Source organism: Ambystoma mexicanum, chromosome 1p, assembly GCF_040938575.1.
Source record: "Ambystoma mexicanum isolate Mex_15411 chromosome 1p, UKY_AmexF1_1, whole genome shotgun sequence".
Lineage (NCBI taxonomy): Eukaryota > Metazoa > Chordata > Amphibia > Caudata > Ambystomatidae > Ambystoma > Ambystoma mexicanum.
The window spans coordinates 728386741-728414025 of NC_090921.1; the positions used below are offsets into that span (position 1 = coordinate 728386741).

General features: G+C 46.0%; 1 protein-coding gene across 5 annotated transcripts in view; it reads right to left on the reverse strand.

Moving 5' to 3' along the window:
* Positions 1-27285, reverse strand: part of ADAM15 (ADAM metallopeptidase domain 15) — a 583228-nt gene that overhangs the window by 169174 nt on the left and 386769 nt on the right. For all 5 annotated transcript variants that reach the window (XM_069650163.1, XM_069650162.1, XM_069650165.1 and 2 more), the window contains 2 exons: positions 10973-11117; positions 616-678 (listed from right to left, as the gene is read on the reverse strand). In XM_069650163.1, the coding sequence (XP_069506264.1) occupies positions 616-678; positions 10973-11117 (208 nt within the window). The remainder of the gene's footprint in view (positions 1-615; positions 679-10972; positions 11118-27285) is intronic.

The window sequence follows — 27285 nt, forward strand, 5'->3', positions numbered from 1 at the left end:
ATTCAAGAAAAGATCACAGGTCACAGGTCATAGGTGTAGCCTCAATGCTGATCCCGCTAGAGTCCTCTCTGGGCACTGTGACAGGAAGCTTACGCTGATGGCATCTAAAGTCTTCGTGGGCTAGGCCCACACCACTGGGGCTCTGCAGAACTAACTGGGCCCTTCTAAAGGAAGTGCACACTCCCCGGGTCCTGCACCTGTGCACAGCTGCCAAGTAGCCACATGTCATGCATAAACCATACACCACTTCTGGCTTTTAATTTGGCATGCTCGGAGTAGTAGGCCCATACTTACAATGGGAAACACAACACAATAAATCCCATCAAGCAATGGAAAAAACCAGGACTGGCTCTCGGTGTCACGCAGGGCACGGGGCCACTTCGCAGGTATACCTGTGACAACTTACTGCCGGGGTTTGATTTCCCTCTGGGGCAGCGCTGGGCCCTCGAAACCCTTGCTTGAACAACAGTGGGAGGTGCGCTAAACCCCAGCAATAATATGGCCATACACAAGCCGTGGAAGGAAGTTCTCTCTCCAGATTTGCAGATACACTAAGTGGCCAGGGGTAAAAGCCCCTGGGAAAGGTTTTAAAAATCCTAAATGCTGTGCAATTACCTGGGCCTGTCGACTGAGGCGCCATCACCCAGGAACCGCACCCGTGTCTCAGCCGACCCTTCACTGCAGGAAAAGAAAAAGCAGAGTCAGCAAGTTCCACGGCCTGCAGTACATCCTGCCACACATGCCCACATGTCTCTCAGGGGGAGGGGAGCACAGTCATTGAGTCAAAGGATGCCCCCAGCCTGGGCACAGCACACGCCAACATCACTCAGGCTCGGCTGGTAGTGGGAATCGGTGGCAGTGTGTCAGGGGTGGAGGGCACACACAGGCACACATCACTCTCCACTGAAGGAGAACACCTGCAGGGTCTTGTCAGGTGGTACATGACATCAGAAAGTGACTTAACTATATAGCATCCACTGGGCTCTCAAGCAAAATCATTTAGCAACATTGCCTTTTGTAGCCCATTCATATCATTTATTTCATTTGGAATGGTAGGTCACCGAAACTACCAAGCAGACCACATGGGTTCCACAACAAACAGCAAGCATGAAAAGAGAAGCAGCAGACCTGCGCAATACACCCCTTGATCAAAAAACAATCACACCTAGGCATTATCTTAAGAACACCCCTGCCCTCCTCCCCTCCTCGAGATGCAGGTTCAATGAAAAGTACCTGAAAAGTACCAATGCAGGAGACCTAGCATTACAGAAAAAGTAGTGGTCTTTTCATGGTTCAATAGAAAAAGCAGCAGCACAGTGAAATTAATACAAGCAGTGTTTTTCATCAATCTATATTTTTACAATATTGATACCTGCTTACTGATGTGACCTGCCTAAGCCTTCTTAAGGTAAGTTAAGCAGGCGAGGCAGGCATGACTTCAGTAGTAGTAGTATAAAAGGACGGCTTTATTAAAGTTACAGGCACAAGATGCAGGTACACATATGAGACTCCATTATAAGCAACCCGTTTCTCCCACATCTACTTCTGGTCACTCTCTGAAGACTCACTTACACACAGTGGACAGGAGGTGTAAAGGCCTGCTCGCAATCCATTCACGAAAAGCATTCATGCAGAAAAGAATGCAAGGTGCCCACTCTCAGCAACCACAGCAACAGCAACCCAACCAAAAATCATGCATACAATGGACATGCCCCTACAGAGTTAAACAAGTAAGTCATGCGCAATGGATGATACAGCATGTACCACAACACCTAGGTACTCCTGCAGACAGAAAAAGGGACTGACGGGCCCACATGCGTCACAGTGTGGACCGGGCAGCTGGATCCTATAGCAGCGATCAGACAGCCCATATCACCACTGCTGCCAGTCCCTAAACAGGGACCGCAACCGGGGGTGACCAGAAGCCTGGATCCAATCCATGAGGGATCACAAGGCCGCAACACCACCAGAGCCCAAACTCCAAACCTACACCTTACTGCTACCACAGATCACCCCCCCCCACCCAGTCCATGGGGGCCACAAAGGGGCAAATGGGACATCTCGGCAGGAGCGGAAAAGCAGCCAGAAATGCTTCTCAGCAGAAGACCACACCACACTTCAACCGAGCGGCAAGTCTGTGGGTAGATCCTGAGGCGAGTCATACTGGTCCTTGGGTCGCAAGTTGTATGCACGGCAGACTTAATTAAAGCTACACGCATATTATACAGAGCAGATAAGATATTACATTATAGGCAATCACTCAATAGTACAGCTTCTTCCATCTCCACTAATTGTCACTCTTGGAACACTCACATACACAAATAGTTGATCTTACACGCAACAACATTCCAGAAGCTCTCGAGTGCATTCACATGCAGGATACCACACGTACACATATATTGATCCTTTTCTTTCTTTCCTCACTTGGATGGAGGAGGGCTGTGATGGGCTTCACAAGGAACGCAACAGGTTCCTTAGCAGGGATGTTGCAACTCTGGCACCTTCTGGAGCGTCCACATTCCAGCAGCAATTCTTGCAGAAAGTGTGGCATTAACCCCATGTTGCAGCTCTGCATGCGTCATTGATGGGTGTGTGCCTTAAATAAGTCAATGCAGCTTTCCCTTTTGTAGCATGGGAACATTAGATCGGCCTTGAGCCAATACACTATTCAACAATTGGGAATACTCAAGTTAAGCCTTAGTGCCAGGATATTGATTGATTTATGGGGAATGAAGACTTTCAGCTACGTGGAAATTAATGTGCAGTGCTGGAAAACCGTGAAATGGGATTCTGTGGGTACGGCTTGCAGCCCAGCTCCCCTGGATCCTAGGATCTAGGCATAGGTTTAATGGGAATTCCCACCAAAACAGATAAATGCGCGTAAACCGTAGGATTCTGATTACAGAGACCAAAGCTGCTTACTGCTCCACCACCATTGCGGCTACCTCTAACAGGAGCAAAGCCCTATTTGAAGTAGCAAAGCATTGTGCCAAGCCCTCACCCGACCCTGAGGCACCAGCAACTCAGGAAACATGCGAAAAAATAGACAAAATCTGAGACACCACTGAATCAAGCCCCAACAGCCTAAGCATCCCCTGTACACTGGCACGCACACTGCCCGTCTGGACCGAATTCTCTCCTCTCTTTTCCCCGGATCGCCTAAAAATGATTGCCTCCCTCAAACCTACTTCTTCCTCTGATAATATAATTCTGGCCTCCATCATTAAACAATTGACGTGTCCGGTGCTCAATGCGCTCCTCAGCATCATCAATGCCTCCCTAGCAGAAGGATCCTTCCTGGACACCCTCAAGACTGGTCTCATACGAACTCTTTTGGAAAAAAACAACCCTAGATCCAGATCACCCAGCCAACTACAGGCCCATTACGAACCTCCCGTTTATTGGAAAAATCATGGAAAAAGTAGTTGCTACACAACTACTCGCAAGAATCGAATAAGTCCATCTCCTAAATGACTATCAGTCAGGGTTCCGCCCCAAATGGAGCCATCAAGACAGCCACCATCCAAGTGGTGGATGATGTTCTCCAAATCATGGATAAGGGTGACTCATACCTCCTCGTCCTCCTTGACCTTTGGCTGCATTAGAAACCTTCAACAACTGCATCCTTCTCTCCCTCCTAGTTGACAGCATAGGATTCTCTGGCACTGTCTTGAATTGGTCTACCTCCTACCTCTCTGGCAGACACCAGGCTGTCCAAATGAACTTGTTACGTTCTAAGCGACTCCAGGTCTCCTGAGGAGCCCTCCCATGACTCCATCCTTTCACCAATCCTTTTAAAACTTTACGTGGATCCTCTGGGCACTCTCCTCAAAGATCCTAATATAGCCATACACAAATACATAAACAATACCCAGTTGTACATGAGAGCAAAATGCTATGCAGGGCGTCATTCGTCTCCATGATTAGCTAGCCATCATCCAGTCCTGGATGTCAACTGACCAGCTCAAACTAAACCCACTCGAGCCAAATTCGTCCTCATCGGTCCGCCTGCTAAAAAACAACTTATTCAACAATGGCTCAATGATATGCACTGAGAAGAATTTGATCCACAACTCTCAGACTCAGCAAAATCCTTAGGCTTCACCATTGACAGTAATCTGTCCTTCCAGAAACACACAGCTAAGAAGACCCAAATAGCCATGCACAGAATGTCTAACCTTTGAAAAATCAAACCCTTCATCCTGCCACAGGACTTCTGGACTGTAGTGCAGGCCTTTGTGGTCTTGCACATCGATAGGGGAAATTCTCTCCTGACAGCTGCTCACTTGGCTCCCCTAAAAGCAGTCCACCATGCTGCAGAACATCTTATTATGGGAGCCCAGAAATTTGACAGAATTATCCCCATCCTACGCGAACACTACACCAGCTTCCACACCAAGCTAGGATACGGTTCAAGACTGCATTTATCATCTACAAAGGAGTCACGAGTAGCACACCAGCTTACCTGGCGGCTAAGCTCCACATATCTGGTGGCACACCCTCCTTGCACAGCAAATCAACCAACCAGCTTGAATCACAACTTCCTTGTCATACACCCACCCTCTGGAACTCGATCCTGGTGTCGGCTCGGAATGCGCCCACAACTCTCCAATTTTACAAAATCTCTCAAAACATGGCTCCATCAACAACACCTGACCATGGACTATTTCCAATGGACGCACATACCGACGCCCAGACCTCATAGTACTGCGTTACTGTTAATAGATGCCAGCCCAAATGCCGGCTACTTGCACGCTGGACATCACTCTGCTGCTCTCGAACTAGGTCTGCGCTTTAAACCATAAAATAAAAAATAAAAAATGAATCAACTCTGGACCAGAAGACCATACACACCAGCGGAGGCATTCTTCGTAAACCTCTAAAAAAATATATAATAATGGAAACTTCATTAAAGAACTTGGAATGTATGGTACATTAGGATTGGAATGAATCGAATGTATGCATTTCTATCACTTCTGTTATTAACTGAGGTGGCAGCCAGACTCAAAGTGAAGAAGTCCATCATGAATCTTATACCACAAGGGCATTGGACAGGCTGGTATTGTTGCCAGACCTACAGGTCATGTCGCTATGCAGCTGCTGCTAAATTGAAGGTGGCACTTTGCAAACCACTAACAAAATAAACATAAATGTCTACATTTCCAAATTGATGGTTTTCAGATGCTCGGCACATTTTAAAGGTTAGTCACAAGCATGTTTGGGCATCCTCAGCCCGGGAAAGGCTATGGCTCCTAAGGTCATACCTTTGGCCAACTGGGGTATTAGTGAGTCATTGCATGAACGTAAGTAGACACATTTTGGTGCATGTTGCCTCAACAAGAGGTTGCACTTGGCATGCTCTTAACCCATTAGATCGTTTCTTATTTCCCTTCCTGGACAAACTCTGGTCTACAACATATCGCAATCCGTGAGGCACTTTCAGCAGTTGAGGCATGCTGAAAGAACCAGGCCAATAGAGGGACTCCCAGACCTCTTAATGTAAATTCTAGGGTGCTTTGGGATCTCAACCTAAGTTACCAGGGTAATCCAGACGTGGACCCCTTGCTCACTATACTCCGAGAGGCACAGCTCCGCCTCACTGATGAGGCCCGACTACGTCGAAACAAGTGTCTGGGGTAGCTGTTGGTACTCTTGTTCAGAGGAGATTTGCCTAGCATTTCGGTGCTGGACTGCCTTTGGGTGGGACAAAGACTGATATGCCTATGGACATTTCTCCTCTGTGCACAGTGTAGAGGAAGAACCAAAAGCCCCTACCAGAAGCTCCGCCCTCATGTTGCCTATATGTTGGGAACCGGAAAATGCAACACATGCCGTACCAGTGAGGATGCCTGTACCGCAAATAATTCTTGAAACAAGGTATCCATTGAGAAAACCCTATATGCATTCACAAAGAAATGATGGTCTTCTGGACAGAGTCCGGAAAAAGTGTGAAAATGAACGAGAATGAAGACTGGTGACATCATACGAAGCAGAACTGACGCAGCTGAAAAGGTACACAAGACGAAAGAACAGACATTCTATATGATCTGAAGAGGAGGTGTCAAGGATAAGCAACATTTTGGGATCGAAATGAAGATGCTCGTGCGAAGTAACACTGAAGAAAATGCAAATTAATTTTACACTTGTACAGATGCTGTAACGCAAGGAGACAAAATAATCGTGAGGCTCGCTATGTAGTGAATAGATTGCGGCGATGCGCCAATGTATGTACATAGGAATGTATAGAACCTGGATGTTCCACGATGCATGCACTTTAGCAAAGCTTGAACCCTGAGAATGGAAAGGGCTTCAGTGTGGAGCAGTTGGAAAATAGCTAATGTCGAAGGAGAATTCAAGAAAGGCTGGCTGGCACAGTACCAAGAGTCAAGGCCACCGTGAGCCTGGTTGTCTGACAAGTAGTTACACTGAAAGTGAGAAAGAAACAAATGTGTGTTTGAGGTGGGATGAAAAAACACAGAAGGAGTCAAGAGTTCATCATTTAACAGTATTATATGCTGCGAAGAGCTCGAAAATGTGGTCTCCAGTCACATGGTCAGATGAAAATAGACTGTGGAGCGAGCTACACCGAAACCAGAAGATAAGACCATGCCACACTCCCTTTTATTCTCAGGCACAGAGAGCTTCTGCAAGGCCAAGTTCAAAGCCTTAATTGAATGGCAGAACGCAAGATTGATGATAGATGATGGGCTAATTCGGCGGGGAGGCATGACCAGGCCGACCCTCCCAGCACCTGGGGTACCAGCCTGCGTGTTGCTAGCATGTGGAATATTCCAGAAGAGTACAAGTGTAGCAACCAATTGTAGAGGGCCACGTAACAGAGAGTCATATAGTTTGTATAATCAATGAATCTTCGTGTATTTTGTGACGACAAAGATGACTTGCACTAGGGGAGGGCTTAGTTGTCCACCTGATGTTAGAGATCCAAACACAACCCCCGTTAGTATGGAACGTATACTTAGATGTTCCCTGTAAGCCTATCACATCCCTGAGTAAGATTTTGTATTTTGCCACGTAGTGTGACGTCAATGATGACAAATGTTGACTATAAAAGTTGTGTTGTGTTTTTTATGAAATTCATCGAGATCGTGCTTTGCTACGTCTGTTGACGCCCGTTGTAACTCCCTGTTTTAGATAATTGCAAATAAAACAGCACTACGTTTTGCCAACTTCCTGAGTCGGTTTGATTATTGATGTCTGAGTAAATTCTGCATCCCCATCCATCACTAAGTATTGCTACCTTGTCTTAATGGACCCAGGTCTATGGGATCAACAGTGAGCTAAAGCGTGGTTGAGACTCTCCCAGGGGCCCTCCACCCAAGAACAGGACAATAGGCTGCGTTTGTGCCGGTAGAGGGACTTCCAGACCTCTTTATGTACCTTTAGGGTACTTTGGATTCTCACCCTAAGTTACCAGGGTAATCCAGACGTGGACCCCTTGCTCACTATACTCCGAGAGGCACAGCTCCACCTCACTGATGAGGCCCGACTAGGCCGAAACATGTGTCTGGGGTTGCTGTTGGTACTCTTGTTCAGAGGAGATTTGCCTAGCATTTCGGTGCTGGACTACATTCAGGTGGGACAAAGACTGATATGCCTATGGAAATTTCTCCTCTGTGAAAAGCACAGTGAGCTAAAGCGTGGTTGAGACTCTCCCGGGGGCCATCTACCCAAGAACAGCTCAATGGGCTGTGTTTGTGCCGGTAGAGGGACTCCCAGAACTCTTTATGCACATTAACACCATTAGGCTGCAATTTGCATCCAGTGCCTCTTCATTCCTAATCCTTGTTCCAGTACTTTGTGCATTGTGGGACTTGAAGTCCACAGGGTTCAAATTGATTCTTTTACTCCCGGATATTATTTCCAAATTTACATATTTCACTTCAGTCTTTAATTAAACCTTCCAAGGAATTTTTAGAAGGACTCAATGAGCAGTTCCGATTTACAGGAGAGTTAAGGTTATCAGAACCTAAGATGTTAATGCTATGGGATTCATATTTAACATTCTCCTGTTGACTACAAGAGTTTTTACCATCATAACTGCGGGCAACTTTGTGAAGGCGGGTTGTACTCTTGATAAATGATTGATTAGGACAGTTTTCATAACCCTCAGGATAAATAGCTTTGGGAAAGGAAACCTCACTCCGACAGCAAGCCATTATGTATTCGGGCATCATTGACATCATTGACATTTCTTCTGAAGAAGACAAGTTATGCGTTTCTCCAAACCGAGTCCTACTTTTCCCTTGGGGCCCTTCTCCTCCCAGGTGATCCTCCCGGCTAATACCACCCCCAGGGTTAGGATCAGGTAGCAGCTTCCTTCCTCTGGCCACCTGGGAAGAGACTTTGGGTAGGCTCTTTGTGAGGATTGCGCAGGATTCATCACATAGCTCAATGATTGCCCCTGATGGGATTGTTGCACCACTAGATGAATTGATGCCCCACTGTATTGTGCTTACTAGTTTTTCTTACATGCATTGTTGTCCCACTCTAATCTGCTCCTTGGTTCTTCTAGATAAATTGTTGCAAGTTTGCTAATTGTGTTCCCCTCTCCATTGTATCAGTTCCTACTTGGTTGCTCCGGATCAATTGTCACACAACAAGAATTGTCCCCCCACTGTCCTGATCAATGTGTTGACCTCCCCTCCTGATGCTCCACATTAGGTATTACCCCACTGCAATTGAGCACATTAGTGGCTACCTAAAGTGATTCACTGCCTGTCAACCACTGTAACCATAGACCAGACTATTCCCTAAAAGGTAATAATTCTACTTCATGACATGAAAAAAATCAATCGACAAAAAAGTAGCACTAGTCCTAATAAGTAATCTCCCTAAAAGAACGTCCTGCACCTGTAGCAGATGAGCAAGCCACCCCTCAAGCCATCAACGTAATGCACAGAGGACTACTGCAAAGCAGTAGAAGCAACACCCACCATCAAATAACCTCATCCTCGAGCACTGGACCTACACCACTAAAGCAACCTTAATCAATTAACAGCCCCCTACCACCAAGCCCACAATACCTAAAACAACTAATCAGATAACAAGAAGAACCTGCTAAGCCTCTTCAAAGACAAATACAACAAACTGGATTCTTCAGCCGTCCAACCCCAAGGGAAAGAACATCCTGAACAATCTATCAACGTGAAGGAGTCTCAAAGAATACGTCACACCCATATGCCTCCTCATCACTGCTGACTACATGCCAACATTTTCATCTGAGAGCTATGATCTCCTTTGCGAGTATATAATATCATCTTTGTGGCTACAAAACCTGGTTCTCAGAGGACCACTCTGTATATACACAAAGCCATCCCCATGGGCTCCAAGATCTAATTTGGCAGCAGAATGGCCAAGAGAGGAAAAGTACACCTGTTCATAAAGATTCTCAATATTAGTCCCACCCTCTGGCAACACCCTTGACTGGGAATGAGTTCTCCTGAACTGCTCCACACAAACATTCATCTCCTCTGCAAAACACAGTCATACAACCCATCTATCGCAGACAACCTGGCTGGTGTGTTTTCTAATCGTTCCTTAGACAGCTAATGCCTCACGATACTGGGAGACTTTAATCACTGACTAGTAAAGGAGCACAACATAGTTACACAGTCACTTACTGCAAATCTTGGCTTGCTACGCCTCAAACATGTTTAGGGGTCAGCAACTAAAATGAACAGAACTGTGTTAAAGTACAAGTGGAACGCTGAACAGTAAGGACAACTTGGGAAGTGGAACATATTTGCCAATCTCATATGTTTTGGGCAATCTAAGCAGTCCCTATGGTTAGCAGTGCAGGAGAACTCTGTTCTCCATTGTGAAACTACATGTTACACTGAACACTTCACCTTGTAGGGATGTTCAGTAGGGATACTTTGTGTCCCTAGAACCTTATTTGTGTTAACGTTGTGCCAACTTGCATGGTGTGTCCAAGATGGGCTGGTGGCAGTGGATACTTTTCTACTGTGTTTCTATTAACTCTCATGAGGATTTATGCATTTCAGCACCTAATGCCGTCTAGAGTACCATATACTCAAAAGGGGCTGTATTTTGGTCTTCTTCTTGCCCTATCGGGCGGATTTTCTACAGGCAAAGCCATGGTGGGTGTTTGTGGCGGGACATGGAGGCTGGCAGTGTCAGGTTCCAGTTCACATTCATGCCAAAGTGAGTCTGTTTCTAGGCAGATGTGCAGGCCGGAGGCTGTTTATCATTGAGCAGCCACAGCCAGTTCGAATGGTGCAGATCCTTTCCATTGGTGGTAACTTCAGCTCAAATCCTGGTTAAAAGGAGGTCTTTTGGAGACATTCAACAGATTGTAATTGAAGCCAAGACCCCTACCTAGAGGAGCAGCTCGCTGAAGAGCTGGAACTCATTGATGCAGCCAACCAGCATGTCTAATTTAACAGTCCTGGCAAAGCCCCACTTCCACTCAAGCACATCATATGGACACATCCATCTGAAGCCGCGGGGCAGTCACACAGGTCTCCTGGAGAGGGACAAATCACATATTCTGCCAAGTGTGTCTCCCCGTCAGCTGTGAATCCATGGCATGTGGAGACAACGCTACCAGACACCCACGCTGTGTCAAATCTGCAAAGCAGACATAAGTTGCACGAAGGCCTTTCTGCGCACCTTTCTACTGCATCCAAAGTTGGGACGCATGATAGTGTGGGTAGGAGGTGTCTGATTGCTTCTTTGCACTGTTTCCACAAAACCATGCATCCATCTGCTCTAAAAGGTACCAAGTGTCAAATTGGCTCCGTATAGTTTCAACATAGAATAGAAGAACCTTGTCCAGTGCTATACTAATAGAAAGCAAAAGGTAAAGACTACATACCTCCATGTTACAAAACAGAGCATTTCACATACCTGCCCAACCCCCCACCCTTCCATTCCAGAACTCTCCCATATAGACACGTTGCATTCAGGCCGCAGTTTGAGGGGTTGTTACCTGCGTTGGCAGCCTGTACCCTTGCTTAAGTTTGCCAGCATCTTCTGCAGGATGGTGCGCTTCAAGCAGCATAGAGTCAGGAGGGCAGCAAGCGGTAGCACCAGGAGGAAGAGGATCAACAGAGCTGTGGTAAGGCCGGAGACACCTAACCAGTAAAGAGCAAGGAGAACAAACATACATTTATACTTTACATCAGTGCTTCAAACTGGATTTCAGAAGTGGCGATTGGGTTTGTGGGTAGCTGAGAGCAGGCTCGAGAGCTAAGTATGCAAGCAAATACAGCAAGAATGTTTTTTGTGAATTTGGCCAAACTGCACATTTAAAAGGTCTACTTTTCCAGACATTTTGGCTTAAGTGTGACAGGTCTCAGAGAAAGGCCTGCACTCCTACTTAGACAGGAGGGCCAGGTTTTCTCCTAGAACCAGCTCTATAACATACAGTCTTGTTGGCCAGTTGCATCACTAAGCCCTTAATAGGAAATTGTAATCACAAATGGTAGGTGTGGATGAGCAAAGATGATTAGAACAGTAAGATTGTCAATGCATGTTAGACAGCTTTGCAAAGGGAGTAGGGGCTTCCCTCTATATAGACCATAAGGCCCCTTTTAAAATGGAATTTGGCAGTGCACCCCAAAACACTATATATTTCAAATATGAGGTAAACATGGTGATTGTTAATGCATATTTCGCAGGAATACATTCTCAATACTTTGTAAAATGTAATGGTAACTTTACAGTTATTAGGGAGAATGTGGTCTTTACCGTAGGAATTCTGACACAGGCTAGAATAAAACAGGTTAACCATTTAAAGGCAGACATTGAATATGTATACATTTTCACTAGATCTTAGATTGTCAAACCCGTTTTGACATTGCTTGGGAAATGCAGAAATTGCTATTGCAGTTCTGAAATTGCACCCACAAAGCATAGAAGATACCTTTAAAATCAACAACCTCAGACATGTTTCTGGCTTCTTGCGTGTAAAAAGTGAGGTGTTCCTGAAGTCATATAAACTGCTTAGTTCCATATCCCACTGATGATAGAGGGAACTTTCAATTCTTTACAGACATAGAATTAAATCACTTAGAACATTAGGGAGCTCATGTGGGATGTTTTAACCCACTCATCCAAGCCCTGTAACAGTTCTGTGCATTGCTGGCAGCAGAAACATCAGAATGGCCACTGGAAAGCATGCTGCTCGCTCAAAACCAGCCAATAATGCGCAGTAAAAATCTGAAAGATAGGCTGCCATCTACTTTTGCCTATGTCAGTGGTAAGACAGGAGACCACTGCCTAAAACCACCATTGGGCTACCCACACAGTAGCCTGAAACCACTTGGAAAAAGCAATGCTGATTGCAAAGGAACACAGATCTGTTCAAAAATCCGTTTTTATTTGGTATCAAAAAGTGCTAAAATGATGGCTCACAAAACCACCTAAAAAGATCCAACCTTCTTGTTGGGTGTGCCACATCATTACTGCAAGAATCCACATCAATACAATATCAGCAAGACTCATATGTTCTCAGAGCAAAACCCCCTATTTTAAAGATATTTGATGGGAAGAAAGCTGTCAAAACTGGGTGCAATACCGGTACTCACCTCTACCAGAAAGCCGGCATTTTAAAACAGCCACTTTTGTAAGGTTAAACAATTGAACTCAAACTATGCCAAAGAAGAGAATTCCATCAAAATGCCAGATAGAGTTCTACACAGTGATTTCATGTTGAAAAAGACTTGATTAAAGACATGTTGCTTATTTTAAGTTATACATTTATTTTTTCCATAAGGAACTAGGTTGCAATTGATCAGGAAGTAACCTGATGCAGTTCAGACTTCAAAAGGCTTGCTTTTCATGAGAATCCTTCGCACCTGGGGACTCCACACCAGAAGGCAGGATATCGCATGGTCATGTTCATTAAGAGGGAGGAGATTTTCCCTTCAGCCCGGAGGAAAGAGACAATGGATTCTTTCAGCTGAATAGGATATGCTGATGTGGGTGTAACTGGTCAAGCAACTGCTCTGGGAGAGACAGGCCATGTGACATCTGACTCACCAAGTTCTGGGGGGGGGGGGCGGACCAGACTGAGATGTGAATTCAATTGAGAGCAAATATATGTTTTATAAAATTGCAATTTACAAAGTGTTACAAGCTGACAGAAATGTCAAACTTTGAGATTCTTAAAATGACATATGCACTCACAGTTTAAGACTAAGCTGGACACTGTGGGATGTTCTGAGACCAAACCCCGGGATTTATTATTATTGTAGATAGTGTTTATGCTAGGAACATAATAACTTACAGTAATATGCTCAGAGAGGGTGTGTATGTTTGTATGCGATTTGGGGCAGAACCAATCTTGGCAAACCCACCAAATTTGCGAATAAGTTGTCATTTCTGAAATAAAGCTCTTAGAAAAATCAGAGTTGGAACAGAATGTACCTTAAGTAATTTGCGATGTGTATATGTACTATGAACAACTTGTGTATCTGGGAAGTATGGTTGTTATGAAAAATGTATTTTCTAGGTAAAAGCAGTGGGGAGGGATGTCAGCTAAGCCATAAATACAGCATCATGATGACACCTCATGACACGCTGGTCCTTTCTTTCTCCAGTCAGAACCGAGAAATTTCTCTGACCTATCAAATCCTTAGAGGGTTGGGCATGTAGAATCAGCCTCCACACCCACTTTGAAAACACATAAAAAGAGACTGCTCAGGACAGATGGCACACACTAATTTTTCCACTTCAACTGATTCCTGCACAGCACTCTGCCGGACCAGATCCAGATAATATCCAGACAGACCCAGAAAGCAGTGCTGTAATCCAGACCCAGAAAGCAGAGCTGATCCAGAACCCGTCAGACCTAGTCCAAGAGGCCGCCCATACCAGACCGCCATGCAGTGCTGAATGCAGAACCAGTGCCTGAGACCTTTCCCGTGGCGAGTGAAGTCCAAACCTGACCAGATTGGTGATGAGGCCCATTTCCATTCCATTCCAAAACTAGGAGTGAGTATCTAGACTAGAACTGTACATAGTCATCTCTTAGTCTAAAGTAATCATATTCAATCCATTTCAACCTATCCAGAACTGCATTATAGAATTTTGTGTCCATCCTGTTGTTGGTAAATCTCTAAGGCGCATCTGTCATTCTGAAATCTTGACTTTATTTCTGAAAACCTACCCCCACAAAAACATCCGTATCTTTTTAAAGCTAAGATCCTCAGCTTTCCAACAAACCTAAAACGACATTCCAATTCCTTATAGTTTTTCTGTAATCGCGATTTACGCACGCGGAAAAAGTGCAGCAAATTGCAATTTGGCTCAATTTCACCACATGTTAAAAATAGCTGCTCCTTGTTCTCAACTGCTGAATTTCGTTTTCAACCTGGTAATCACTCATGAATCACTGCTAGTGTTGACCTGAACTAATCCAAAGTAACTCTCACTTATCCTGAATATCCCTTAGTGAGTTAAAAGCATTTTTAGTATATTTTCCCATCCATTGCAATTACATTCAAAAGTATTTTGCCTGTTTTAAAATCATACCTGTTCTCTCTAAGCTTGCTGGGGGAACTGGAATTGAACTGCATTATTGATTGTATTCTTGAAACTTGTGTACCCTCCTTCCCATCTCTTCATACTACATAGTGGGGGAGTGAGTAGTCACAGGGGAAAAAGTGACCCTATTATCTTTTGATTGAAATCATATCAACTATTTCTGTGTTGCATTCTTTCCCATCATTGCATTTCCTTGAATCATATCAGTATTCTCTGCTACAGTATCCGTCATATTCATACTGCTAAGTGATTAAAGAGATTGCAATTTTGTAACCTTACCTATTGTTGATTACCTTCCATATTGATAAGTGGGCTGTTCAGATATTATTTTGTTCATAAAAGTGTGATATATATATTGTTTAATTATTCTACTAAACCTTTTAATTTGCAAAACAAACATACTTCTTGGCTCAGTGAGGTCCGGGGGGATTCAAAGAGAGGGGCGTTATATAAGGGTTCATCATCCAGATTTCAGAACTTTGACATAATAAAATATTTAAATAAGGGCTTCCATTGGGCATCCCAGACTAGGCATTGACTTAGTTGGAGTGCTGAATTGAAGTCACTTACATATTGGGGGCTCGTTGCGGGACTTCTGGATTAGATCTACCACTTGTGCAGCTTAATACAGTGTGCTAACTAAAAGGATACATAAATCCTGTTGGGCTACCACGCTGTGTTACACTGTAAAAGCACCCCTCAAAAAGGAACGCTCTCAGAAAATGGTCTGTTTTGCAAAATAAAATGACAAACTTCTGTAAGTCAGGAAGGAAATCAATTTACAGAATGACGACACTGGTAGACATCAAGATAGTGAGATAGCACCTCTTACATAAGCTATTTGTGAGAGGTGAGTGGACTGAGCAGGACCAGAATGTGTGGTTGCAGGCAATCACACAACAGGTCTCTGCAACTTGGTTAGTGATCTGGAGAGATCAGGGCCCCTTACATGTGGCCCTGAGTGAACTATATATGGCCCCTAAAGCCAAAGATGAGCACAACAAGATTGTCAGGATAGCGGCATATTTATATTTATATATGGGAGCCATACTGGACAAATGTGCTGAAGGCCAAGATTTTGCAAATAGTCGACTGATGGCATTAGAGAAGGCACAATCTGATCTGTACTCTTCTGAGCAGAAGCTGCAGAGGAGCCAGGAGTCAGAAAACGAAAGTAGGCAGTATATCATTAAAATCAAAGAGGACATAGGTATCCTGCAACAGGAAAGGGCAGACCAGGATACCAGAATTCTGGCCTTGCAGAAGGAGTGTCAAGAAGGTTTGGACTCCCTACTGCAGAGACAGAAAAAGCTGGAGCAACAACTGGACTTTAACAGGGCATGCGCAGAGCAGGTAGTCACCCTGCAAAACCACCTAGATACGGAGAAGGCAGAGAGCAACACATTATTTCTGAAAGACCTGGACACCCAGGCAGAATTTGAGGAAGAGCGCCAGAGAGCTGGTGCCCTTCAAAGGCAGAGGGACGACCTGGCGGCACAGAAGCAGGCTCTTACTCAGGAAAGAGACACCTTAGACCAGGAAGTCTGCCACTTAAAAAGGAAAATGGAAGAAAATCATCTGGCCCTCCAGGGACTGGGTGACCTCCAAAAAGAGCATCAAAACATGTTGGAGCACACCAGGAGGGTGGAAGATGCTCTGGCAAGAAATGACCAGGCCAGTAGAGATGGGACTCAGGAGGTAACCCTCGTGCAGCAAAGACTGGCTCAGGACTCCAGGACCAACCAGGAAGCACAGAGGGAAAATGAGGCTCTCTGTCAGCACAATGATAGACTCCAGCAACAGGTAGCCATGCAGGAGAGACTGATAGAGTCTAGTAAGGCCTTGATTGAGGAACTGAAAGCCCAGGCTCTGGCAGGGCAACAGGGAGCAGGGGCTGATAGAGATGAGGTTCGCTGGGAAAGGGAAACACCTGAGCATAACCTCAGGAGGCCTAGTATCAGAGGCCTCCATCTCTCCCAGTCCCTGGAGTCTGCCACCCCCATGTCCCCTGGCGCACATGAGCCCAGGGCCACGGGGATGGCAGATAACTATCCAGTCAGAAGTATGGGGCTCATAGGCCAGTACCTCCCAGGAATGGGTGGGCGGGCATCCATGTATGGGCACCCAAGTACAGTGCAATTTAGTGGGGAACCCCGGGAGAGTAGGCCTTCTAGGGGCATTCTGAAAACCTCTGCCCAGTTAGGTCAGTGGGGGGGAACCCATCAAATCCGGGCAGCAAGGAGGAATCTGAAGACTCCTCTGAGCGTCCCAGGACACAAGAGACTAGGTCCCCACATTCTGCCAGCCATTCCCAGGCTCGCAGAATCCGGGAAAACCTGGAAGATCAGACGGGCACCTCTGGGAGCAGTGCTTCTGAGTAGGAGGATGAATGGACCAGGGTTACCCGAACCAAGAAGGCCAATAAGGCAAAAAGGGCCTTGCTTAAGGACCCCTTAAAACAGATCAAAGCAATAAGGAGCGTCATCACTCCTTACCATAAGAACTCCAAGTATTCTGTCTGGGAACACTTGGAGCTCTTTGAGCAAATGATGGAGACTTTCCATTTGAAAGACAGCAGTAGCTGCATTCAGTATGTAAAATGGATATTCTCCCCAGAATACTCCAGTTTCTTTGAGGGGCTGGAGGACCAAAACCATTCAAGATGGTCCACATATAGGGCGGCCGTCTTAAAGCACTTTTCTGTTCATAGAAAGAGGCTTGCAAGGCAGCCTACAATTTGCAATGTGGGGAGGATCAGGCCCCACAGGAATTTGAGCAGGAGTGGAAGCGTGCCTTTGCGCAGACTACCAAAAGGGTGCGCACGGACAGTAAAGAATTTGTTCACACGTTTTTCCATGTGCTACTCAAATACATCATGACCTAGCTAGTGAGAGATTTTCATGAGAAAAGGTCACTAGACTGGGTCATTGAACAGGCCACCCAAATCTATGAGGTGCAGAAGCCCATAGAAAATAAAAATAATGCTCAGAAAAACCCCAAACCAACCTTTACCCCTGCTGCTGCCAAGGTGGCAGAGGTAAAGGTTGCCCCCATTTTGGATTTGGAGATGGGGGGGCCTAAAAACTTGCCTGCACAGAATAATTCCAAGCCCAGAAGGCCTTCGGGCCAGTCACAGACAGGGAGCCAAGGAGGTAGTCCCACAAATGGGGACCATCACTCCCCTGACTATGTAAGTACCCGCTACAAGGGAAACCGACCCATCCTGGGTTATGTGTGGACTCCGCCAGCCCAAGGGGAGGGATCCAGCCAAGCACCTAACCCAGGGAACTTCCCTCCTAACTTTCCCCAGGAGGGCAGAAATTCACCAAATCCTGGCAGAACTTTTTCCCCAGGTACCCACAGAACTTCCAACCCCAAAATCATCCATCCTTCTTTCCCCACTTCCCTGAGCCCAGACCACCTAATCCGGGAGAGGGGAAACCAAGGGTGGAGGGGTACTCAAATCTTCCCAACCCGGGGTACTACCAGGGAAGGGATAGCTACCCTTCCCGGGATCAGCCCAGGGGAGAAAACAGAACCCTGTATCAGCCTGAGCAGGTTTCACAGTTAGAGCGCCAGGTCCAAAATATGGCACAGGATCTGGGTCGCATGCTGAGGGCTCAGCAGAACCCTCAGATGGGCATGCCGGCGCTGAATGCCCCAAACTCTGGACCTGGTGCTCCAGAACAATGACGTGGGCAGCACCCCGACAACCCACCGGTTCCCAGGGAGGAGGCACAAGGGGAAGGGGGTGTAAAGCCTTGGAGGAAGCTTCCTTCCCCACTTGTAAACAGCCTCTGGAAATCCAGGAACCGGAAACAAAATCTCCTACCCCTGAAAGTCTGCCACTCAAGGAGCAGAGAGGAGGTAGGAGAAACAAAGGACCCAAACAGACCCACTTTGTGGAGGAGATACAGATATTCCAATTTGAGGGAGAGGGATCCTCAGAGGATCCTGGGAAAAGGATCTTCTCCTTCAGAGATGGGGGAACTCCTGCCAAAGAAAAATGGGTCCCAAGGGATTCACATCCAGACTGGGTAGATGTGGGGACTGAGCTAGCGCCTCCCATCATCCCATCCCAGAACCAACAACAAGAAAATCCCCTGGTTCAAACCCATCCTGGTGATTGCCTCCAAAAAAGGGGGCGGGGAGGGGCGGCCCAGAACCAGAACCAGGGGAACCCAAAACTTCTCCTATTTCTAGTTGCCAACTTTTTCTTTCAGATTCCCAAGACTCCACAGAATTCTGCCCGAATCTCTTCTCTCTCCATGTCCAAAACCAGAAAATTAGCCCACCAGTTGTCCAAAAATGTGCATTATCTGTGCCCCCTTGCGGAGAAGGAGGGAAGATACTATGCCCCGGTACAAGTACAGGGGACAATTTTGGCACTGGTGGACACTGGGTCCCAAGCTACCCTTCTGTCCAGAAAGGCCTTTGATGAACTAAATTCAGGAAGGGGGGAGAAATACCAAATTCCTCCCACCTCTCTTCCTGGACAACTTCAGAACTTTGACGGGAAGGAGATTCCCATCGAGGGGACTGCGGATTTGGACATTAAAATTGGGCGACACAAGGTGAAACACCCGGTCATAGTAGTGACTCCAGAGGGCACCCCTTGTTTACTAGGGAATGACCTCCTGAGAAGGTTGTCACCCCTAATAGATTGCGTAAACAAGGTCCTCTGGACCCAGACTAGCCGACCAATAAAATTGAAACAGAGTGTCAGCCATGTTAGTCTAAACGGCACATGCCACATGGTTGAACAAAAATCTGACCAAGTCGAATTTCACTTCCAGAACAACCAAATTCCAGACGTGACACTAATAGCAGTAGGACAACAGACTGGTGATGGGGGGTCCTCTCTATTACTGAAAATCAACCTTCCAGTTTAAGTGGTATTCCACCCTGGAAGGAAACACTCTGAAATTCTTCACCAATCCACAATCAGACATTCCCACTCCTATAGTCCAGAAAGATGTGAAATCAGCTCAGAGCCTGGCTGATATTCAGCAAATTGGGGAGCAGTTGTTCATCCCTGTTCAGTTAAATGATGGGAAGGACACTGTTCTCGCCCAAGTATGTGTGAACAAAGGTAAGAGCTTCATCAGGGAAGCCATGTTCTGCCAACTCCCAAAAGATCCAGCCATTCCCACATTCAAACTTATAGACAAATGGGAAATGGATCTGGAAACACCCAATTCCAATCATCTCCTGCCAAGCAGGTATATGATCAAAATCTCCATTGGCAACAAGAGCATAGTCCATAATTGTTGGGTCGTGCGAGACGTCACTGCCGCATTTTACTTAGGGAGTGGTATTCTCAACCGCTTTGCCATTAGTTTGGACCTAATAAACTTCAAGGCTTCGTCCCGATTAGCAGATAATCCCATGGGCTTTGATGACCAAGAGAAAGCATTTAGGTCAGCTCAATTGCTACCTTATGCAGTTGAAGTTCAGACTGGAGAGGAAGTCACCATCCCAGAAAGGACCCGACAATTCTGCCTGGAAGTGAAAGTTAAAAGAGGACAAAAATTGAAAACCCCTGATGCTTATATTCATCTAAATGCTTCTCTCCAACAGCAAGGGTTGGGGGTAAATCCAACACCATTAGTCAATATAGAACATGACACCATTCCAATAGAGGTGGATAACAACGACTTAAAGAGTATCATTCTAGCCGCAGGCACCATTATTGGAATGGCGGTTGATGACCGACATTTTTCCATTGATTTAAGAAATGAACTGTTAGGACCAATCCCCAAGGACTGTTTTGACAGTGACAGTGATGACAATATAACACCAGACAGGATCTTTACCTGGCATGAGGGGAACTTCCTGGTGTACACTTCCTGCTCTTTTGGTAAGGAAGATGTGACTTGTGACTTCAGGAGGGATGAGGTGATTTTTCAGGTCCATGAGGGCTGCCTTTCCCACCTGAAGTCACCAGTCCAAATCAGCACTCTGACCAGGGACTTCTCCACCCAGCTGGAGGAGACCGCTGAGATAGCGAAACCAGAAGTCTTTCCAGGCTTCAGGCAGATGGTTGAAGAGATAGTCAACCTAGCTGATGCCTGTGTGACTCTGGAGCAGAAGCAAAAGTTGAAACAAGTTTTCTTGGATTTTCAAGATCTCTTTGTGGTGGACCATAGGACTGTGGTCGCACCGACATACACACAACAACAATTCCCACGGACCCTGGCATGACTCCGGTGTTTGTGAAGCAATATCGCTTGCCTCTCGCATCCATGGAGTCCCTTACTGAAATAATTAAGAACCTTGAGTCCCGCGGGATCATCCGTCCAGTCCACAGCACCTTCAATAATCCGGTGCTGGGGATATTGAAGCCAAACAGCCAGTGGAGACTGTCATGTACCGGCGTGTAAGCAGTGTCAAGAAACGGATGCATAGCCCTTTAAGAACACTACAACCAGGGGCTTGGAAGTTGGCATGGCAACGCTGGCGTCCTCTCAGCGTTTCCCACGGTCGACGCTGGAAGCCGCGGAACGCTGTCATGTGACCTCACCTTTATATTCTCCGCCTACACTCCAGATCGGTGCTTCTGATTGAGAATTGGTGGCGCCTCGTATCTTGTACCTTGTACCCAGTTTTCCTTATCATCCCGGTTCTGTCCCTTTCCCTTCCCTCCAGCATTTCTGATTACCTCGTTGCCTCGACCCGGACCGTTTACCTGGCTTTGGATTTTGGACTGCCTTGTTCTTGTTTGCTGCCCGCATCATTCTTCGACCTCGGACCGCTCACGGATTTCCTAGCCTTCGCCCATTAGTTTTGGTTGCTCTTCGGTTGTCTTCTGGATCATCAATCATCTGGACTGCATCTGGGTATTTTGAGGAACTTTGGAACTTTTCTTGAACTTTGGATTGTTGACCTTGGAACTCTTGAACTTTGGATTGTTGAACTTGGTACTTATGAACCTCCTACCTGGGGTTTCCTTGTGACGCACACTATCTAGTGTGTAGTAGGCGTCCTCGTGCCGGCGGGATAGGTGGTTGAGCTTTGCTGGTATTCTGCATTGTGGACTTCGGAGTTCTTCTCTTCCTGGTTCCATCTGGTTCTCCCCGGAGTAACGGTAAGCCTAGGGGTTGTTATCAGAATTGGGATCAACGTATTGCATTCTTTCTGTTGTGTTCGGGTTTGGTCAGAAGGGCGGTTGTTATATTATCTGTATTGTGTTAACTCCTCACCTACAGATCCAACGCCTGTCCTCGGCTACTCGTACCACCCTGACTTCTGCATTACAACTTTTGCGTCATCGACATTACAACTCCTGCGTCCTCTGGGTCTCATCAGGTATCCGTTCTTTCCTCTGATTGATCGCTCTGGCTGTCCATTCCTGGGGCCAGAGGGTTCCATCGGGAGGAAGAACTCTTCGGCTACACGACGTGGGCAACTGGATTCTGACAGAGACTCTGCGCTGACCTTAGGGAGCTCAACAAACGGGTCCATACTTCCCGATGGCCTCTTCCCTACATTGACCATGGGCTGGCCCAGATCCAGGGGTCACAGGTATTCACTGTAATAGACCAGACCAATGGATACTGGACTGCCTGTCAGTAGGGAAACTAATACAAGCTGGCTTTTACCTTTGGGGGCCAGCAGTACACATGGACCCAGACTCCCTTCGGATACCTCAACTCCGGGAATGAATTCAACATTTTATCTGCATAAGGCCATGCCTGACCTGGTTAAGAGGGGTAACCTGGCTTATGTAGATGATGTCCTCATTAAAAGCTCAACTGTGGAGGAACATATAGCGGAGATTCGTTATGTTCTGACCCAGTTGAGGGCCGCCGGAGCAAAACTTTCCTTTCAGAAAGCACAGTGGTGTAGAACCCGTGTTAATTTCTTGGGGCATGAGATTACTCCTCAGGGTCTCTGACCCCAGGAAAAGAAAGTGGAAGCACTTCAGAAACTGAAAGACCCCACAACTCTGCGGGATCTAAGGAGCCTCCTTGGACTGACTAATTATAGCAGAAAGTTCATTGAGGGCTACGCAGAGATCATCAGACTCCTGATTCATCTCTTGAAGGGGGGGGGGTCAAGTGGGAATGGGGTCCAGAACAATCCGAGGTAGTAAGACAGCTCAAAAGAAGCCTCTCACAAGCGCCTTGCCTAGCTTACCCTGTCAGAAACAAGGAGTTTTTCTTGGAGACAGGGTTCTCTAATACATGCTTGACTGCAGTATTATACCAAAAGCGTGACAAGGTCAATAAAGTAAACTCCTATGCGAGTAAAACTTTATCCTCTGTGGAGGAAAGATTCAACGATTGTGAGAAGGCATTGAAGAATTACCGCCCGTTTATCCAGGGGGAACACATCATAGTGGAGACTCCACACCAGCCTCTGCAATATCTCCAAAGTGACAGAATCCGGGCCGGAAATGTGAGTAATTCCCGAATTACTTCCTGGATTCTGTCAATGCAAGGCTTTCCTGTGGAGGTCAGATATGGCCAAAACAAGAAGAGTCCCCTGGCGCAAGGTCTGGCTGACTTGCATGATTGTGCCAGAGAAAACTGTCTCGAGGACGAGAGTCTAAAAATCAAGGACAACATGGAGGCATACCTCAATTCCCCACACAAAGTTTTTGAAGAAGACAAGTGTGAGGGAATGCCCACTGCCTATGTGGATGGATGCTCTTACCATGTTAACAACAACGGGGAAAAAGAACTTGTGGCCGGCGTAGGGAATGCATGGGTGAATGAGTCCCCAGAACCTTCCGCTGGGTATAAGATTGGTCCCCGAAGTAGTCAAGTGGCAGAGATGATGGCTGTGCATCAAGCCATCCTCACTGCTGTCCAACATCAACTCCACGAACTGGTCATAATCACACATTCAGATTATGTACGGAACGGGTTTGTGGAGCACTTGGATAATTGGAAAAACAGAGGCATGCTATGTGCTAATAACAAGCCCTGTTAACATGGGAAGTTAATCCAAAATATTGATGATCTGGTCACCTTGAATGGGATGACCATCTACTGGAAAAAGATCAAGGGTCATTCCAAAGTAGAGGGACCAGAAAAAACTGGAAATTACTTAGCTGATCAGCTGGGCCATCCAAGGGGATTTAATAGAGATCGAGTCCCTGTTGGGGGAAATCCAGGTCACTGCTATCACTAGGTCCCAGACAAATGCTCACAATGATCTTTCAACTGCACAATGGGGTAAGGAGACCCCAGATGCTGATTTGATTACGGCTCAAAAAGGGGATCCAATAATTGGTAAGTTTTACCAACACATTGCGGACCGTGAGAACTTTCCCCTGACGGATACCGATTACATTGGGAAAGAGGAACTCAGAGTGTTGATGAAATGTCCAAAAATGTTCCGAATCCAAGACGGTTTGTTGGTAAGGAAATCCCAAACTGGCCATGATCAGTGGGTGGTTCCTACCTCATTCCGAAGCCTGATGTTAAGTCACGCCCATGATGCGACCACAGCCGGTCATAGGGGGTTTCATGCAACACTTGAAATCTTAAGAGAGGTTGCATACTGGCCACACATGGGGCAGGACCGCAACCAATACTTGAAGGGGTGTCTTGTGTGTGCACAATTTCAGCCAACATCCCTCACACAACGTGCGCCTCTCCAAAAGAGGGGGATGACACTGCCATGGTCAGATTTGCAAGTCGACTATATAGGGCCTGTGATTCGCTCCTCGAGGGGGAATAAGTACATGTTGACAGTGACATGCTTATTTACTAAATGGGTGGAATGTGTCCCGGCCCCAAACTGCAAGGCAGAAACTGCAGCTGCCATGATGATCAACTACATATTTTGGCATTTTGGACTGCCCCAAAGGATTGAGTCAGACAGAGGTAGCCATTTCACCAGCGAAGTAATGACAAAGATGTGGGAGATGCTGGGGGTTAAAAGGAAGCTACATATTGCTTACCGGCCAGCCTCTTCTGGTGCAGTGGAACGTTACAACAAAACCATTGTGAGCATATTCAAAAAGTTTGTGGCAGATTCTGGGCCAAGTTGGGATATCCGATTACCTCTTGTCCTAATGGCCATCAGATCTACCCCTTCATCAGCAACTAAAATGTCACCATTTGAGCTGATGACTGGACGCAGGATGGTGCTTCCCCAGCATCTGCTTTACAGGACCCAAGAGCAGACATTGATCAATGCCTCCACAACTCATGAGTATGTTGAAAATTTAAGAGAACACCTTCAACATGCTTTTGCCTATGCTCAGAGAAACCTAGAAAGATCAGCCGATAGCATGAAGACCCACTATGACTTAAAGACTACCAGGAATGAATACAATGTAGGAGACCGGGTCTATCTATACAATTTTCAAAGGAACCAGGCCAAACAGTGGAAATTTCTGCCTACCTGGACGGGACCATTTGAAATTGTAGACAAGATCTCACCAGTCGCCTACAAGATCCGCAACCCCAAAGGCAGTTTGGCGGAGGGGGAAGACAAATGGGTCCATATTAATCAGCTTAAGTGTTGCCATCCCAGGCACACTCTGCAGCAACTGGAGCAGTCCTCTGGAACCCCAGAGGGGGCCACTCCAGATCAATAAAACCCCAACCCTAAAATATTCCACGTATAGGCTATAAAATATAATAATAAGACTGAAAATGTCTCCTGATTTATAAAATGTATATGACCGCCCCACTACATTAATAGTGGTGGGGAAATGTCTACGCATATGTTTCTGCCGCTTTGCTTTGTCATCCTAGGAGAGATAAACCATGGAGACTGACCAAGGAGGACGACCCGGGGACCTGGAGCAAATATCCGAGGGGCCCAGAGTATCGCTCAATACTCCCATCAGGACTGGCGAGGAGAACCGATCGATCCACCTCTGATGGAAGAAAAGACGATGGACTTTGCCATGTTGGAATCCGGAGAGATGAGGCCGACATCCCAGTCTTGTGAATTCCATTGATTGACAATCAACGCCATCGCAAGAGGGGGGCTTGTGGGATGTTTTAACCCACTCATCCAAGCCCTGCAACAGTACTGTGCATTGCTGGCAGCAGAAACATCAGAATGGCCACTGGAAAGCATGCTGCTCGCTCAAAATCAGCTAAATATGCGCAGTAAAAATATGAAAGATAGGCTGCCATCTACTTTTGCCTATGTCAGTGGTAACACAGGAGACCACTGCCTAAAACCACCATTGGGCTACCCACACAGTAGCCTGAAACCACTTGGAAAAAGCAATGCTGATTGCAAAGGAATACAGATCTGTTCAAAAATCTGTTTTTATTTGGTATCAAAAAGTGCTAAAACCTTGGCTCACAAAACCACCTAAAAAGATCCAACCTTCTTGTTGGGTGTGCCACATCATTACTGCAAGAATCCATATCAATACAATATCAGCAAGACTCATATGTTCTCAGAGTAAAACCCCCTATTTTAAAGATACTTGATGGGAAGAAAGCTGTCAAAAATGGGTGCAATACCGGTACTCACCTCTACCAGAAAGCCGGCGTTTTAAAACAGCCACTTTTGTAAGGTTAAACAATTGAACTCAAACTATGCCAAAGAAGAGAATTCCATCAAAATGCCAGATAGAGTGCTACAGAGTGATTTCATGTTGAAAAAGACTTGATTATAGACATGTGTCTTATTTTAAGTTATACATGTATTTTTTCCATAGGGAACTAGGTTGCAATTGATCAGGAAGTAACCTGATGAGGTTCAGACTTCAAAAGGCTTGCTTTTCATGAGAATCCTTCACACCTGGGGACTCCACACCAGAAGGCAGGATATTGCATGGTCATGTTGATTAAGAGGGTTGAGATTTTCCCTGCAGCCCGGAGGAAAGAGACAATGGATTCTTTCAGCTGAATAGAATATGCTGATTTGGGTGTAACTGGTCAAACAAATGCTCTGGGAGAGATAGGCCATGTGACATCTGACTCACCAAGTTCTGGGGGGGTGGACCAGACTGAGATGTGAATTTAATTGAGAGCAAATATATGTTTTATAAAATTGCAATTTACAAAGTGTTCCAAGCTGACAGAAATGTCAAACTTTGAGATTCTTAAAATGACATATGCACTCACAGTTTAAGACTAAGCTGGACGCCGTGGGATGTTCTGAGACCAAACCCCGGGATTTATTAATATTGTAGATAGTGTTTATGCTAGGAACATAAGAACTTACAGTAATATGCTCAGAGAGGGTGTGTATGTCTGTGTGAGATTTGGGGCAGAACCAATCTTGGCAAACCCACCAAAATAAGTAATTTGCGATGTGTATATGTACTATAAACAACTTGTGTATCTGGGAAGTATGGTTGTTATGAACATTTTATTTTCTAGGTAAAAGCAGTGGGGAGGGATGTCAGCTAAGCCATAAACACAGCATCATGACGACACCTCATGACACGCTGGTCCTTTCTCCAGTCAGAAATCAGAAATTTCTTTGACCTATCAAATCCTTAGAGGGTTGGGCATGTAGAATCAGCCTCCACACCCACTTTGAAAACACATAAAAAAGAGACTGCTCAGGACAGATGGCACACACTCATTTTTCCACTTCAACTGATTCCTGCGCAGCACTCTGCCGGACCAGATCCAGATAATATCCAGACAGAGACTCCAGATAGATCCAGAGACCAGACTCTAGAACCAAGCTCTAGAACGTGAAGCAGAGAGGCCTACCCACAAGCTGAATCCTCTTCAGCGGGCCTCAAAATCTTTTGCAACCTGATTCTCAACAGCCGGGCTGTGCTGTTCTATCCTAGCTAAGAATTCTGTGCTAGAA